The 18,187-nt window shown below is 39.3% G+C and overlaps 1 protein-coding gene across 1 annotated transcript in view; it reads right to left on the reverse strand.

The window, feature by feature from the left end:
• SLC12A9 (solute carrier family 12 member 9) overlaps positions 1-18,187 on the reverse strand; it is a 196,311-nt gene that overhangs the window by 107,047 nt on the left and 71,077 nt on the right. Inside the window, exon 8 of the mRNA XM_053718368.1 lies at positions 17,861-18,018. Within this exon, the coding sequence (XP_053574343.1) occupies positions 17,861-18,018 (158 nt within the window). The remainder of the gene's footprint in view (positions 1-17,860; positions 18,019-18,187) is intronic.

Genomic DNA, 18,187 nt, shown 5'->3' on the forward strand with positions numbered 1-18,187 from the left:
AATGTAAGTTTAGATGCCGGACCATTTTTGGTGAACAACCTGGGTTGTCCTCGCTGATTGGTGAATAAATTCATCCACCAATAAAAAAGTGCTGTCCAGAGGTCTGAACCAAAAAAAACCTTAGATGCCTTTTTCAAATAAAGATAGCATGCAAACGAGGAAAAATTGATAATAGGAGTAAATTAGAAAGTTGCTTAAAATTGCTCTATCTGAATTATGAAAGAAAAAAAATTGGGTTCAGTGTCCCTTTAAGCAAATTTTATACTGGAAACTTTTAAAATGGTATGTTCTGTCTGAATCACAAATTTTTTGGGTTTCATATCCCTTTAAGAATGAAACTAGACACATATAATACCATAGAGACAAAAATGAATACATATATTGTAGGAGACACAATAGAATAAGCATTCGGGGACTTTTGACAGTTCTGACTGTTTTTACTCTCACCCTCTTAGTGGAATACATACTAAATTAATTTATAATAACATTTGTAATATATAACCTGGCTCTTGAAATGAAACAGAAGTTTTAACCCCTCCGCATATGAATAGTATAATAGAAGACTTACAGTAGCAGCTTTGAAAGCCACATTAGTAGCGCAGAGCTGAACAAAGAGGCAGGAGTTTCGCTTGACAGGAAAGCAAATACCACACTGCCATATCAATAAGCTGTGCGCTGCAAAGAGTATAGATTGAAACAGCGTGCTATCCTGACTCGCTAGCATGGAGGGGAATTTCAACTGCACAATAGAGCCAGGTAAGTGCCAACATATCCAGGGAGCGCCCAATAATAGCACTGTATAAAAGGGGTAAAGTGAAAAACTAATTTATTTAGGTGCATAGAAACAATATGTAAGCTTAAATAAAAATAAAAACTGAATTAGTGAGCAAGTCTCACAAAAACATCCTATTGCCCCGTATAGATTCCACATGACATCTAGACAGAATGCATAATGAAGTCTAGTGTGTATGTGGTAAATGTCTGTACCAATAATGTCCCCTAGCTATGATATAACATAACAAATGTACCTGCCAATAGCCTGTGGGCACAATAAAACAAAGGATTTAAGTGTGGAGTGTATCCACGACCCAACAGGAGGCAGCTAAGGGACAAGTTTCAGCGACACATGCGGCAGGCTTGTGACTATATCCCAACTGGAAGTAATAGTGTCACTATAAAATACTCCAGTCTCCCTTCTGTCTCTCAGTAGCAGCTCTCTGAGGAGAAAAATAGGTCTGATATCGGTCTGAGGAACCCTGTGGAGGCAAAGATAAGACTAGCATACCAGTAAGGTGCGAGAGATTAAGTGTTCTTGGAGTTTTGGGAATCTTTGCCTCCTCCTAGTGGCCAGGAGTTGAATCCCAGGTGTAACGGCTCATAGACTCACCACCTTTTGAAAGAAATGTTCTTTGGCACAAGACCTGATGTGTGTGTGTGTGTGTGTATATTTTTATATATATATATATATATATATATATATATATATATATATATATATATATATATATATATATATATATATATATATATATATATATATATATATATATATATATATATGTATGTATGAAGACAGCACTCGCTTCATCAGACCAACAATAAAATGTGACAAGCAAACATTTATTATACCCTCTAAGACCCTCCCCCAGTGAACAGAAATTGCGCCAAAAGTGGTTGTCAAGGCAACCATACACTGTTTACACCAAAAACATAATTTATGTAAGAACTTACCTGATAAATTCATTTCTTTCATATTAGCAAGAGTCCATGAGCTAGTGACGTATGGGATATACATTCCTACCAGGAGGGGCAAAGTTTCCCAAACCTTAAAATGCCTATAAATACACCCCTCACCACACCCACAATTCAGTTTAACGAATAGCCAAGAAGTGGGGTGATAAGAAAAAAGTGCGAAAGCATATAAAATAAGGAATTGGAATAATTGTGCTTTATACAAAAAAATCATAAACACCACAAAAAAGGGCGGGCCTCATGGACTCTTGCTAATATGAAAGAAATGAATTTATCAGGTAAGTTCTTACATAAATTATGTTTTCTTTCATGTAATTAGCAAGAGTCCATGAGCTAGTGACGTATGGGATAATGACTACCCAAGATGTGGATCTTTCCATGCAAGAGTCACTAGAGAGGGAGGGATAAAATAAAGACAGCCAATTCCTGCTGAAAATAATCCACACCCAAAATAAAGTTTAATGAAAAACATAAACAGAAGATTCAAACTGAAACCGCTGCCTGAAGTACTTTTCTACCAAAAACTGCTTCAGAAGAAGAAAATACATCAAAATGGTAGAATTTAGTAAAAGTATGCAAAGAGGACCAAGTTGCTGCTTTGCAAATCTGATCAACCGAAGCTTCATTCCTAAACGCCCAGGAAGTAGAAACTGACCTAGTAGAATGAGCTGTAATCCTTTGAGGCGGAGTTTTACCCGACTCGACATAGGCATGATGAATTAAAGATTTCAACCAAGATGCCAAAGAAATGGCAGAAGCTTTCTGGCCTTTTCTAGAACCGGAAAAGATAACAAATAGACTAGAAGTCTTTCGGAAAGACTTAGTAGCTTCAACATAATATTTCAAAGCTCTAACAACATCCAAAGAATGCAACGATTTCTCCTTAGAATTCTTAGGATTAGGACATAATGAAGGAACCACAATTTCTCTACTAATGTTGTTGGAATTCACAACCTTAGGTAAAAATTCAAAAGAAGTTCGCAACACCGCCTTATCCTGATGAAAAATCAGAAAAGGAGACTCACAAGAAAGAGCAGATAATTCAGAGACTCTTCTGGCAGAAGAGATCGCCAAAAGGAACAAAACTTTCCAAGAAAGTAATTTAATGTCCAATGAATGCATAGGTTCAAACGGAGGAGCTTGAAGAGCCCCCAGAACCAAATTCAAACTCCAAGAAGGAGAAATTGACTTAATGACAGGTTTTATACGAACCAAAGCTTGTACAAAACAATGAATATCAGGAAGATTAGCAATCTTTCTGTGAAAAAGAACAGAAAGAGCAGAGATTTGTCCTTTCAAAGAACTTGCGGATAAACCTTAATCTAAACCATCCTGAAGAAACTGTAAAATTCTCGGAATTCTAAAAGAAAGCCAAGAAAAATGATGAGAAAGACACCAAGAAATATAAGTCTTCCAGACTCTATAATATATCTCTCTGGATACAGATTTACGAGCCTGTAACATAGTATTAATCACAGAGTCAGAGAAACCTCTTTGACCAAGAATCAAGCGTTCAATCTCCATACCTTTAAATTTAAGGATTTGAGATCCTGATGGAAAAAAAGGACCTTGCGACAGAAGGTCTGGTCTTAGCGGAAGAGTCCACGGATGGCAAGAGGCCATTCGGACAAGATCCGCATACCAAAACCTGTGAGGCCATGCCGGAGCTACCAGCAGAACAAACGAGCATTCCTTCAGAATCTTGGAGATTACTCTTGGAAGAAGAACTAGAGGCGGAAAGATATAGGCAGGATGATACTTCCAAGGAAGTGATAATGCATCCACTGCTTCCGCCTGAGGATCCCGGGATCTGGACAGATACCTGGGAAGTTTCTTGTTTAGATGAGACGCCATCAGATCTATTTCTGGAGGCTCCCACATTTGAACAATCTGAAGAAACACCTCTGGGTGAAGAGACCATTCGCCCGGATGCAACGTTTGGCGACTGAGATAATCCGCTTCCCAATTGTCTATACCTGGGATATGAACCGCAGAGATTAGACAGGAGCTGGATTCCGCCCAAACCAGAATTCGAGATACTTCTTTCATAGCCAGAGGACTGTGAGTCCCTCCTTGATGATTGATGTATGCCACAGTTGTGACATTGTCTGTCTGAAAACAAATGAACGATTCTCTCTTCAGAAGAGGCCAAGACTGAAGAGCTCTGAAAATTGCACGGAGTTCGAAAATATTGATCGGTAATCTCACCTCCTGAGATTCCCAAACTCCTTGTGCCGTCAGAGATCCCCACACAGCTCCCCAACCTGTGAGACTTGCATCTGTTGAAATTACAGTCCAGGTCGGAAGAACAAAAGAAGCCCCTTGAATTAAACGATGGTGATCTGTCCACCACGTAAGAGAGTGTCGTACAATCGGTTTTAAAGATATTAATTGAGATATCTTTGTGTAATCCCTGCACCATTGATTCAGCATACAGAGCTGAAGAGGTCGCATGTGAAAACGAGCAAAGGGGATCGCGTCCGATGCAGCAGTCATAAGACCTAGAATTTCCATGCATAAGGCTACCGAAGGGAATGATTGTGACTGAAGGTTTCGACAAGCTGAAATCAATTTTAGACGTCTCTTGTCTGTCAAAGACAGAGTCATGGACACTGAATCTATCTGGAAACCCAGAAAGGTTACCCTTGTCTGAGGAATCAATTAACTTTTTAGTAAATTGATCCTCCAACCATGATCTTGAAGAAACAACACAAGTCGATTCGTATGAGATTCTGCTAAATGTAAAGACTGAGCAAGTACCAAGATATCGTCCAAATAAGGAAATACCACAATACCCTGTTCTCTGATTACAGACAGAAGGGCACCGAGAACCTTTGTAAAAATTCTTGGAGCTGTAGCTAGGCCAAACGGCAGAGCCACAAACTGGTAATGCTTGTCCAGAAAAGAGAATCTCAGGAACTGATAATGATCTGGATGAATCGGAATATGCAGATATGCATCCTGTAAATCTATTGTGGACATATAATGCCTTTGCTGAACAAAAGGCAAGATAGTCCTTACAGTTACCATTTTGAACGTTGGTATCCTTACATAACGATTCAATATTTTTAGATCCAGAACTGGTCTGAAGGAATTCTCCTTCTTTGGTACAATGAAGAGATTTGAATAAAACCCCATCCCCTGTTCCAGAACTGGAACTGGCATAATTACTCCAGCCAACTCTAGATCTGAAACACATTTCAGAAATGCTTGAGCTTTCACTGGATTTACTGGGACACGGGAAAGAAAAAATCTCTTTGCAGGAGGTCTTATCTTGAAACCAATTCTGTACCCTTCTGAAACAATGTTCTGAATCCAAAGATTGTGAACAGAATTGATCCAAATTTCTTTGAAAAAACGTAACCTGCCCCCTACCAGCAGAGCTAGAATGAGGGCCGCACCTTCATGTGGACTTAGAAGCTGGCTTTGCTTTTCTAGAAGGCTTGGATTTATTCCAGACTGGAGATGGTTTCCAAACTGAAACTGCTCCTGAGGATGAAGGATCAGGCTTTTGTTCTTTGTTGAAACGAAAGGAACGAAAACGATTATTAGCCCTGTTTTTACCCTTAGATTTTTTATCCTGTGGTAAAAAAGTTCCTTTCCCACCAGTAACAGTTGAGATAATAGAATCCAACTGAGAACCAAATAATTTGTTTCCCTGGAAAGAAATGGAAAGTAGAGTTGATTTAGAAGCCATATCAGCATTCCAAGTTTTAAGCCATAAAGCTCTTCTAGTTAAAATAGCTAGAGACATAAACCTGACATCAACTCTGATAATATCAAAAATGGCATCACAGATAAAATTATTAGCATGTTGAAGAAGAATAATAATATTATGAGAATCATGATCTGTTACTTGTTGCGCTAAAGTTTCCAACCAAAAAGTTGAAGCTGCAGCAACATCAGCCAATGATATAGCAGGTCTAAGAAGATTACCTGAACACAGATAAGCTTTTCTTAGAAAGGATTCAATTTTCCTATCTAAAGGATCCTTAAACGAAGTACCATCTGACGTAGGAATAGTAGTACGTTTAGCAAGGGTAGAAATAGCCCCATCAACTTTAGGGATTTTGTCCCAAAATTCTAATCTGTCAGACGGCACAGGATATAATTGCTTAAAACGTTTAGAAGGAGTAAATGAATTACCCAAATTATTCCATTCTCTGGAAATTACTTCAGAAATAGCACCAGGAACAGGAAAAACTTCTGGAATAACCACAGGAGATTTAAAGACCTTATCTAAACGTTTAGATTTAGTATCAAGAGGACCAGAATCCTCAATTTCTAAAGCAATTAGTACTTCTTTAAGTAAAGAACGAATAAATTCCATTTTAAATAAATATGAAGATTTATCAGCATCAATCTCTGAGACAGAATCCTCTGAACCAGAAGAGTCATTAGAATCAGAATGATGATGTTCATTTAAAAATTCATCTGTATAAAGAGAAGTTTTAAAATATTTTTTATGTTTACTAGAAGGAGGAATAACAGACATAGCCTTCTTGATGGATTCAGAAACAAAATCGCTTATGTTATCAGGAACATTCTGAACATTAGATGTTGATGGAACTGCAACAGGTAATGGTACATTACTAAAGGAAATATTATCTGCATTAACAAGTTTGTCATGACAATTAATACAAACAACAGCTGGAGGAATAGCTACCAAAAGTTTACAGCAGATACACTTAGCTTTGGTAGTTCCAGCACCAGACAGCGATTTTCCTGAAGTATCTTCTGACTCAGATGCAACGTGAGACATCTTGCAATATGTAAGAGAAAAAACAACATATAAAGCAAAATTGATCAAATTCCTTAAATGACAGTTTCAGAAATGGGAAAAAATGCCAGTGAACAAGCTTCTAGCAACCAGAAGCAATAAATAATGAGACTTAAATAATGAAGGAGACAAAAGCGACGCCCATAATTTTTAGCGCCAAATAAGACGCCCACATTATTTGGCGCCTAAATGCTTTTGGCGCCAAAAATGACGCCACGTCCGGAACGCCGACATTTTTTGGCGCAAAAGAACGACATGTATGACGCCGGAAACAGAAAAGATTTTTTGCGCCAAAAAAGTCCGCGCCAAGAATGACGCAATAAAATGAAGCATTTTCAGCCCCCGCGAGCCTAACAGCCCACAGGGAAAAAAGTCAAATCTTTAAGGTAAGAAAAATATTTGATTCAAATGCATTATCCCAAATATGAAACTGACTGTCTGAAAATAAGGAATGTTGAACATTCTGAGTCAAGGCAAATAAATGTTTGAATACATATATTTAGAACTTTATTAAAAAAGTGCCCAACCATAGCTTAGAGTGTCACAGAAAATAAAACTTACTTACCCCAGGACACTCATCTACATGTTTGTAGAAAGCCAAACCAGTACTGAAACGAAAATCAGCAGAGGTAATGGTATATTTATAAGAGTATATCGTCGATCTGAAAAGGGAGGTAAGAGATGAATCTCTACGACCGATAACAGAGAACCTATGAAATAGACCCCGTAGCAGGAGATCATTGAATTCAAACAGGCAATACTCTCCTCACATCCCTCTGACATTCACTGCACGCTGAGAGGAAAACCGGGCTCCAACCTGCTGCGGAGCGCATATCAACGTAGAATCTAGCACAAACTTACTTCACCACCTCCATAGGAGGCAAAGTTTGTAAAACTGAATTGTGGGTGTGGTGAGGGGTGTATTTATAGGCATTTTAAGGTTTGGGAAACTTTGCCCCTCCTGGTAGGAATGTATATCCCATACGTCACTAGCTCATGGACTCTTGCTAATTACATGAAAGAAATACATACACACCCAAATACAAGTTAATTAGTATCAGTTGCAATGTACCCAATCTATCCCAGAACATCCACCTCAATCTTATTGAACATATAACATTAAAAAATACAAAATTACAAGACAAAGTCATGGACATAACTTGCTGCTAGAACAGAGAAAAAAAGAAAGAAAAAAGAAAGTATAGGGGAGAAATGACATAGCAATTATAAAAGCATAGCAGTAATCTAAATATACATCATGATATACAGCAAATATAAATATATATATATATACACATGCCAATTTGTAATGTGACCAGAGGAATAGCAGTGCAGCAAATTGGAAACACAACATAATGTTCACTAAATAAATTGGCACTTAATTGGAGAGTGAGACATACACATTAACACCCATCATTATAGCAATTTTATTGGCAACGGTGCATACCTTGTAATACCATTTTGCCAATAAAATTGCTATAATGATGGGTGTTAATGTGACATATTGATTACTATCTGTAACAAAGAATGATTTTTTATATATATATATATATATATATATATATATATATATATATATATACACATACACACACATGCACTAAACCCCCTCTTGTAAGAATAATTATATACGTGGATTAAGAGATGTAACCCTGCTGCCGATCCTCTGACCATTAACTTACTGTTGTATTGCCTTGCTATATGGCAGTGAAGATAAGATAAACAATTCTTGTACAAGATTCATCAGCACATGTAATGACAGATGGCGTGATGGCACATATTATTGGTTGACCCAACAATTGCCAAATTTGTAGGTAGCACACCACTAATGACCCCAAGGAGAGCCCCAAATGTAAAGGACATGTTGGTTCATAGTCATTTTAGATCCAATAATACAAATTGGCTTACAGCACAGAGATATAAAGATGGGAACTTTAAATGCACACACTGCTCTGTTTGAACAAATATGCTAATAGGTGATGAGTTCTATGACAACTCAGGTTTTCAACATAGGGTAAAGGGACACATTACTTGTATAAGACGATCGTTGCACCCAGATGGTAAAATCGCCATAGAACAGGCCAACAATGGTATTGAGCTGGTTGTTCGTTCCTGTGAGTGCACTTCTCTCTGTGTGTATTTAGTCTCCCTATGGGAAAAAGGGGCAACCAGACGTGGACTCCTTGCTCAGTGTGCTTAGAGGAATACTGCTACACCTCACTGACGAGGCCCAATGAAGGCCGAAACGATCGTCTGGGGTTGCTGTGTTCCTTGTTCAGAGAGGAATTGCCTGGTATTTCGGCACTGGACTGACCGCAATAGGCGGGATCAGACTGATCTACTACTACTACTGTGAACAGCATTACTGGGCTAAAAGAAGTTGCACCCAAATGGTAAATCGAAATTACCCGCAGGTAATCAACATTGCACACGAGCGCAATTTTGCGCTCACGTGCAATCCCGCCCCCTGCCCGCGCATAGCCAATCACGCGCAGTCAGGAGCTTTCAATATCCTCAGTCGGACTCGACCGAGGAGATTGAATTTCGCCACCTTAGAGGTGGCGAAGAGCTTAGGAAAGCAGCGGTCTGGTGACCGCTGCTTGATAAATCACGGCGAGGAAGTTCTTGTGAGAACTTGCAGCCGTAGGGGCTTGATAAATCGAGCCCATAGTGTCAGTAAAAGATTACAGACAGGAGAAATATATGGTAAATAATACACAAAGCATATACTGACAAAGTTAAATATCAACATACCTAATTTCCCATCTTTATTCATATGGATTCTATGTTGATATTTAACTTGTCAGTATATGCTTATACATACATATACACTATATATATATATATATATATATATATATATATATATATATATATACACATATATACATACACACACATATACCGATATACATACATACATACATACATACACACACACACATTATATAGATATTTGATTTTTCTTCAACCCTATGACCTGTATTTTATCCCTTGCTTTCTAAACCGTGGGGCAGGCTCCTTACAATTCAATTACATTTTGCTTTTACCAAGCCCTTTTCTAAACCTTATAATAATGTTAAATACAAAATGGATCGGTATACTAAGTGAAACTAGACCAAGTGAAGCTAGGCTTTTTTTTTCTTTTATATGACAACTTCCAATACTGAACCCAAACCAGTCTTTTTTTCACAACTTGCAACGCCAATTATCTACAACCATACAATTAGTTTTATATAGCTGACTACACCTATAGTGGTATTTTAATTACTACAATTAGCCAATAAAATACATAGACATATTGCTTTTTTCTCCATCTTCTATTTTTAATGGCTGTGGCTTTTTTTTTTTTTTTTTTAAATATAGCAACTATAAAAGCTAATTGATTGTGAATAAGACTTAAGGGCCATTCTAGTTACATGCCATTCTAGTTACATGCACTAATTTGTTACAGTATGTAATTTTAGCACTAATGATGCTGCAAGCCTATGTATTTAGCCACAGAGAACAACTACTGGTCCAGAGCAGACATGGCCAGTGAGCCAATCAGTAACAGTAGTCGCACAACCCAGCTATGTGAGAAGCTGCGTGCCGATTGGGCGACCAGAAATTTCTATTCAGGACCATCAGTTCCTTGTGGGGTTCAACACACATATTTGCATTGTCAGTAGTGCTAAAATATCCTGCAGTACAATTTTTTTTCTCTAAAGCAGTCATATAAAAGTAAAATAAACAAATAATAAATAAAATACAACTGAAGTTCAATCGATTAAGTTTTTATTTTGAATATGACTAGAATTGTTCTAATATGCATGGGCTTTGTGATATCTCTAACTGTGCACATGACTTGCTTAGTACACAGCTAAACATTGTGCACATACAGATTCTTGTGCATAATCTAAGTGCTCGTTAGCTCACACAACACATCACTGAGATATCACTTGGTTTGCATAGTCTAGACAAGATGCAAATGATGAGATATAGGTTTACCATTGTTTCACTGTGGACTATGGATTGCTGTAAAAAGGCAAGTGTGTGTGTGATTATCATTGTACATAAATTTTGACATACGAATACAAAAACAGAATTTATGCTTACCTGATAAATTACTTTCTCTTGCGGTGTATCCAGTCCACGGATTCATCCTTTACTTGTGGGATATTCTCATTCCCTACAGGAAGTGGCAAAGAGAGCACACAGCAGAGCTGTCCATATAGCTCCCCCTCTAGCTCCACCCCCCAGTCATTCGACCAAGGTTAGGAAGAAAAAGGAGAAACCATAGGGTGCAGTGGTGACTGTAGTTTAAATAAAAAAAAATTTTACCTGACTTAAATGCCAGGGCGGGCCGTGGACTGGATAAACCGCAAGAGAAAGTAATTTATCAGGTAAGCATAAATTCTGTTTTCTCTTGCAAAGTGTATCCAGTCCACGGATTCATCCTTTACTTGTGGGATACCAATACCAAAGCTTTAGGACACGGATGAAGGGAGGGAACAAGACAGGTACCTTAAACGGAAGGCACCACTGCTTGCAAAACCTTTCTCCCAAAAATAGCCTCCGAAGAAGCAAAAGTATCGAATTTGTAAAATTTGGCAAAAGTATGCAGTGAAGACCAAGTCGCTGCCTTACAAATCTGTTCAACAGAAGCCTCATTCTTGAAAGCCCATGTGGAAGCCACTGCTCTGGTAGAATGAGCAGTAATTCTTTCAGGAGGCTGCTGGCCAGCAGTCTCATAGGCCAAACGGATGATGCTTTTCAGCCAAAAGGAAAGAGGTAGCAGTCGCTTTCTGACCTCTCCTCTTACCAGAATAGATAACAAACAAGGAAGATGTTTGTCTGAAATCCTTAGTTGCTTGTAAATAGAACTTTAAAGCACGAACTGCATCAAGATTGTGTAACAGACGTTCCTTCTTCGAAGGAGGATTAGGACACAGAGAAGGAACAACTATTTCCTGGCTAATATTCTTGTTAGAAACAACTTTAGGAAGAAAACCAGGCTTGGTACGCAAAACTACCTTATCTGTGTGGAACACCAGGTAAGGTGAATCACACTGTAAGGCAGATAATTCTGAAACACTTCGAGCAGAAGAGATAGCTACTAAAAACAAAACTTTCCAAGATAACAACTTAATATCTATGGAATGTAAAGGTTCAAACGGAACCCCTTGAAGAACTGAAAGAACTAGGATTTAGACTCCATGGCGGAGCCACAGGTTTATAGACAGGCTTGATTCTGACTAAAGCCTGAGCAAACGCATGAACATCTGGTACCTCTGCCAGACGCTTGTGTAAAAGGATAGACAGAGCGGATATTTGTCCTTTTAAGGAACTAGCTGACAAACCTTTCTCCAATCCTTCTTGGAGAAAGGACAATATCCTGGGAATCCTAATCTTACTCCATGAGTAACCCTTGGATTCACACCAACAAAGATATTTCCGCCATATCTTATGGTAGATTTCCTGGTGACAGGCTTTCTAGCCTGAATCAGAGTATCTATAACTGACTCCGAGAACCCACGCTTTGATAGAATTAAGCGTTCAATCTCCAAGAAGTCAGACGTAGAGAAACTAGATTTGGATGCTTGAACGGACCCTGTATTAAAAGATCCTGCCTCATTGGCAGTGTCCATGGTGGGACAGATGACATGTCCACTAGGTCTGCATACCAAGTCCTGCGTGGCCATGCAGGCGCTATTAGAATCACCGAAGCCTTCTCCTGCTTGATTCTGGCGACCAGACGCGGGAAGAGAGGAAACGGTGGAAAAACATAAGCCAGATTGAAGGACCAAGGCGCTGCTAGAGCATCTATCAATACCGCCTTGGGGTCCCGGGACCTGGACCCATAGAGAGGAAGTTTGGCGTTCTGACGGGACGCCATCAGATCCAATTCTGGAGTGCCCCATAGCTGAGTCAGCTGGGCAAATACCTCCGGGTGGAGTTCCCACTCCCCCGGGTAAAAAGTCTGACGACTTAGAAAATCCACCTCCCAGTTGTCTACTCCTGGGATGTGAATTGCTGAGAGATGGCAGGAGTGATCCTCCGCCCAACTGATTATCTTAGTTACTTCCGTCATCGCTAGGGAACTCTTTGTTCCCCCCCTGATGATTGACGTAAGCTACAGTCGTGATGTTGTCCGACTGAAATCTGACGAATTTGGCCGCAGCTAGTTGAGGCCATGCCTGAAGAGCGTTGAATATCGCCCTCAGTTCCAGGATGTTTATCGGGAGAAGCGTTTCTTCCCGAGACCATAAGCCCTGAGCTTTCAGGGAGTCCCAGACCGCACCCCAGCCTAACAGACTGGCGTCGGTCATTACAATGACCCACTCTGGCCTGCGGAAACATATTCCCTGAGACAGGTGATCCTGAGACAACCACCAGAGAAGAGAAACTCTGGTTTCCTGGTCCAACTGTATTTGAGGAGACAAATCTGCATAATCCCCATTCCACTGTTTGAGCATGCATAGTTGCAGTGGTCTGAGGTGTATCCGAGCAAAAGGGACTATGTCCATTGCCGCTACCATTAATCCGATTGCCTCCATGCACTGAGCTACAGATGGCCAAGGAATGGAATGAAGAACTCGGCAAGTAGTTAAAAGTTTCAACTTTCTGACCTCCGTCAGAAATATTTTCATTTCTACTGAATCTATTAGTATTCCTAGGAAGGGAACCCTTTTGAGTGGGGACAGAGAACTCTTTTTGACGTTCACCTTCCACCCGTGAGACCTCAGAAAGGCCAATACAATCTCCGTGTGAGCCTTGGCTCTGTGAAAAGACGGCGCCTGAATTAAGATGTCGTCCAAATAAGGCGCCACTGCTATGCCCCGCGGTCTTAGAACCGCCAGAAGGGACCATAGCACCTTTGTGAAAATTCTGGGAGTAGTGGCTAAACCGAATGGAAGAGCCACGAACTGGTAATGCTTGTCTAGAAAAGCTAACCTGAGGAACTGATGATGATCTTTGTGGATAGGGATATGCAGGTACGCATCCTTTAGATCCACGGTAGTCATATATTGACCTTCCTGGATCATAGGTAAGATTGTCCGAATGGTCTCCATCTTGAATGGAGGAATTTGTTTAGAATTTTTAGATCCAGGATTGGTCTGAAAGTTCCTTCTCTTTTGGGAACCACAAACAGGTTTGAGTAAAAACCCAGACCTTGTTCTGCAATTGGAACTGGGTATATCACTCCCATCGTATGTAGATCTTCTACACAGCGTAAGATCGCCTCTTTCTTTGTCTGGTCTGTAGACAGACGAGAAATGTGGAACCTTCCCCTTGGAGGGGAGTCCTTGAATTCTAGAAGATATCCCTGGGATACAATCTCTAAGGCCCAGGGATCGTGAACATCTCTTGCCCAGGCCTGAGCGAAGAGAGAGAGTCTGCCCCCTACTAGATCCGGTCCCAGATCGGGGGCTACCCATTCATGCTGTCTTGGTAGCAGCTGCAGGCTTTTTGGCCTGTTTACCCTTGTTCCAGCCCTGGTAAGGCTTCCAGGTTGCCTTGGGTTGTGAAGCATTACCCTCTTGCTTTGCAGCTGTAGAGGCTGAAGCCGGACCGCTCCTGAAGCTCCTAAAGGTCTCCATCTGGAGCGACTCCTCCAGTGCCTCAAACCAGAAAGCTGCTGCAGTAGTTACAGGAATAATGCAGGCAATAGGTTGGAGAAGGAAACCTTGTTGAACAAAAATTTTCTTAAGTAAACCTAATTTTTTATCCATAGGATCTTTAAAAACACAACTGTCTTCAATTGGTATGGTTGTGCGCTTAGCAAGTGAAGAAACAGCCCCCTCTACCTTAGGGACCGTCTGCCACGAGTCCCGCCTGGGGTCAGTTATGGGGAACATTTTCTTAAAAATAGGGGGGACGGGACAAAAGGGACACCTGGTCTGTCCCACTCCCTAGTAACAATATCCGCAACCCTTTTAGGGATCGGAAACGCATCAGTGTATACAGGGACCTCTAGGTACTTGTCTATTTTACACAATTTCTCTGGGACCACCATTGGGTCACAATCATCCAGAGTGGCTAATACCTCCCTGAGCAATACGCGGAGGTGTTCCAGTTTAAATTTAAACGCTAATGAATCTGACTCTGCCTGATGAGAAACCTTTCCTGAGTCGGAAATTTCTCCCTCAGACATCAAATCCCTCACCCCCACTTCGGAGTGTTGTGAGGGTACATCAAATAGGGCTACCAAAGCTTCAGACTGCTCATAATCTGTTCTTAAAACAGAGCTATCTCGCTTTGCAGGAAAAACTGGCAGTTTGGATAGAAAGGCCGCAAGGGAATTATCCATGACTGTCGCTAGTTGTTGCAATGTAATAGGGGCAGATGCACTAGAAGTACTAGGCATCGCTTGAGCGGGCGTAACTGGTTGTGACACATGGGGAAAGGTAGGCGGACTATCCTCATTACCTTCAGTCTGAGAATCATCTAGGGCCACACTTTTAAGTGCAACAATATGATCTTTAAAGTGTATAGACATATTAGTGCAATTGGGACACATTCTGAGAGGGGTTTCCTCCATGGCTTCTAAACACATTGAACAAGGATTTTCCTTAGTGTCAGACATGTTTAACAGACTAGTAGCATACACAAGCAGGCTTGGAAAACACTTTAATCAAATAAAAAACACAATTTGAAAAAACGTTACTGTGCCTTAAGAAATAAAAAGAACACACAATTTTACAAAACAGTGAAAAATGCACCAATCCTTTTGAAATTTTCACAGTATGTACCTAAGGCTTTAATATGATTGCACAGCAAGTTTCAGAACGATTAACCCCTTAATGCCCAAACCGGAGCAGCCTAAAGCCAACAACCGGTTAATAAACTACAGCACCTTGCCACAGCTTACTGCTGTGGCCCTGCCTGCCCTTAGGGATCAGTTTTGGGGAAATAAAGCTTCTACTAGGCCCTCAATCAGCAGCTGGACCCTCCATGTGAAGCAGCATGAAACAGTCTCTTATTTCTACGTGCGCATCTGAGGTGCAAAATTAGGCCCCTCCCACTCCAGAGTTGTGAGGCCTACAAAAATCACTTCTAAGTGACTAAATTTATGCCATGTGGATAATAACCCCAGTAAAACACTCCAAAGTGCTTAAAAAGGTGTCTCCAACGAGTATTTCTTAATAAATAATCGATTGCCCTGCCTTAGTGTAAACCAGCCTATTTAGCCCTGTAATGTAAGCATTCAATTCTATAGTAAGTCTCAGAACATAGCTTACCCTCCCCACATGGGGATCTTGTCAGTCTTCTAGCATTATCTCAGTCTTGTCTAGAAATAAATGACTGAACATACCTCATTGCAGTCAAGCCTGCAAACTGTTCCCCCCAACTGAAGTTTTCTGGTACTCCTCGGTCCTGTGTGGGAACAGCAGTGGATTTTAGTTACAACATGCTAAAATCATTTTCCTCTCAGCAGAATTCTTCATCCCTTTTCTGCTAGAGAGTAAATAGTACAAACCAGTACCATTTAAAAATAACAAACTCTTGATTGAAGATATAAAACTACAAATCTAACACCACATTCACTTTACCCTTCCGTAGAGAGACCCTAGTGCTTAGAGCCGGCAAAGAGAATGACTGGGGGGTGGAGCTAGAGGGGGAGCTATATGGACAGTTCTGCTGTGTGCTCTCTTTGCCACTTCCTGTAGGGAATGAGAATATTCCACAAGTAAAGGATGAATCCGTGGACTGGATACACCTTGCAAGAGAAATCTAAATTTACAAAATACAAATTTGTTTTGGACATACAATTTTTTAGTAAAATACAAATCTTTAAAGGAATAGTCTAGTCAAAATTAAACCTTCATGATTCAGATAGAGCATGCAATTTTAAGTAACTTTCTAGGTTACTCCTATTATCATTTTTTCTTCGTTCTCTTGGTATCTTTATTTGAAAAGCAAGAATGTAAACCTGCATAGGAGCTGGCCTATTTTTCTGGGTAGCGCTTTCTAATTGGTGTCTAAATGTAGTCACCAATCAGCAAGCGCTACCCAGGTTCTGAACCAAAAATGGGCCGGCTCATAAGATTACATTCAAATAAAGATACCAAGAGAACGAAGAAAAATTGATAATAGGAGTAAATTAGAAAGTTGCATAAAATTGCCTGCTCTATCTGAATCATGAAAGTCTAATTTCGACTAAAGTATTCCTTTAATAACAAATACAATTGCTTTTTTTGGAAGTACACTTTTCATTTTTGAAAACACATGTTTGGAAGTACACTTTGTTTTTTGGGTCAAAACACTGTCAAAAATAAATGCTAGTTCCTATTTTGCTATAGGACTTGGGATGTCACAGCAAGTCAGTTTAGCAGTTTGCCTGGAAATGTAGAGAAATGACTAACAAACCTAGCACATCTCAGATAACCTTTTAGGATTTATCATGTAATAGATTACATTGGTTTAACTTGCCTAAAGTGATTATTCTCATTTGCATCATACAACAATATACAGAGGAATATAGATTTAGATGTTTTAATTACAATTTTCATTGTAGCAGGTAAAATGTCTGTAGCATGTGGTCTTCTTCCATAATATAATTTTTTTAGTGTGGTCATATACCATACATGTTTTAATATGCCTAAAGTTCTTATCCTGCCTTTTCTACAATAATGTACTAAATGAATATTGATATTGTCAGCCATTTCTCCAAATTTAATTGAAAGAAAAACAGACTCTTGTGACATCAAAAGTCCATAAGCAAAATGGGAACTAGCATTTGTTTTTGACAGTGTAATAGTATTTCCAAAAGAAAAAAATTATTTTATTTCAAAAAAAGAAAAATGTACTTCCAAAAAGATAAGATTGTACTGTCAAAAAACAAAATACTTCCAATTATACGTTTTAATAATTTGTTACAAGTATTTGTAATAAAAGATTTGTTAAAAAAAAAAAAAAATGTATTTCAAAAAATATATAATTGTATTTGTAAATTTAGATTTGTATGTACAATGAAAGAATCACACACACTTGCCTTTTCGACTGCAATCTTATTCCATATCGACAAAGCCTTTTGCTAAAAACGCAGATGTATATATGAGTAGGTTTTGTAAAAAAATAAATTAAAAAAAAAGGCTCGGTTTGTTTTAAAAAATTAATTAAAATTTGGATTTTTTTTTTTTTTAACACTACTACATGGATTTTGGTTCTTTTGTTCCACAGTTATTGCGGTCCCTGCAAAGACACACAATGCATTTCTGTAAACTCATGCATATTGCAAAAATGTTTTAAATCTCCTACTGTGCATTTCAAAATATGAAAGTGCATTTCAAAATTAAATAGGGGGTTATTTGGACCTCGTCTTAAAATGTGTCCCCAGCTTACCAAAGAGATCGTCCTTTGCAAGAGCATGCAGGATACGAGAAGCTCCAATGAGAGTGCTCATAGAGGCAGATAAGGAGGTAGCGTAAACACCAATCAGGACAAACGGAGGCCATATATTGATAGGCCTGAAGAATCCATAATCTTCCTTCAATAACGTCCTAGAAAAAGAGAGTAAGAAATATAACACTGACTGTAGTTTATGGTGATCCAATAAGTAACACAGTTACCCACAAGATGAAACTACTAAATGTGTTCATATCTGTATTTTATTTTGCTACAGCATTGATTGGTCTATTTTTTTAATGGAAAACTGCAATAATCTAAAAT

The sequence above is a fragment of the Bombina bombina genome, chromosome 6 (genome assembly GCF_027579735.1).
Source record: "Bombina bombina isolate aBomBom1 chromosome 6, aBomBom1.pri, whole genome shotgun sequence".
Lineage (NCBI taxonomy): Eukaryota > Metazoa > Chordata > Amphibia > Anura > Bombinatoridae > Bombina > Bombina bombina.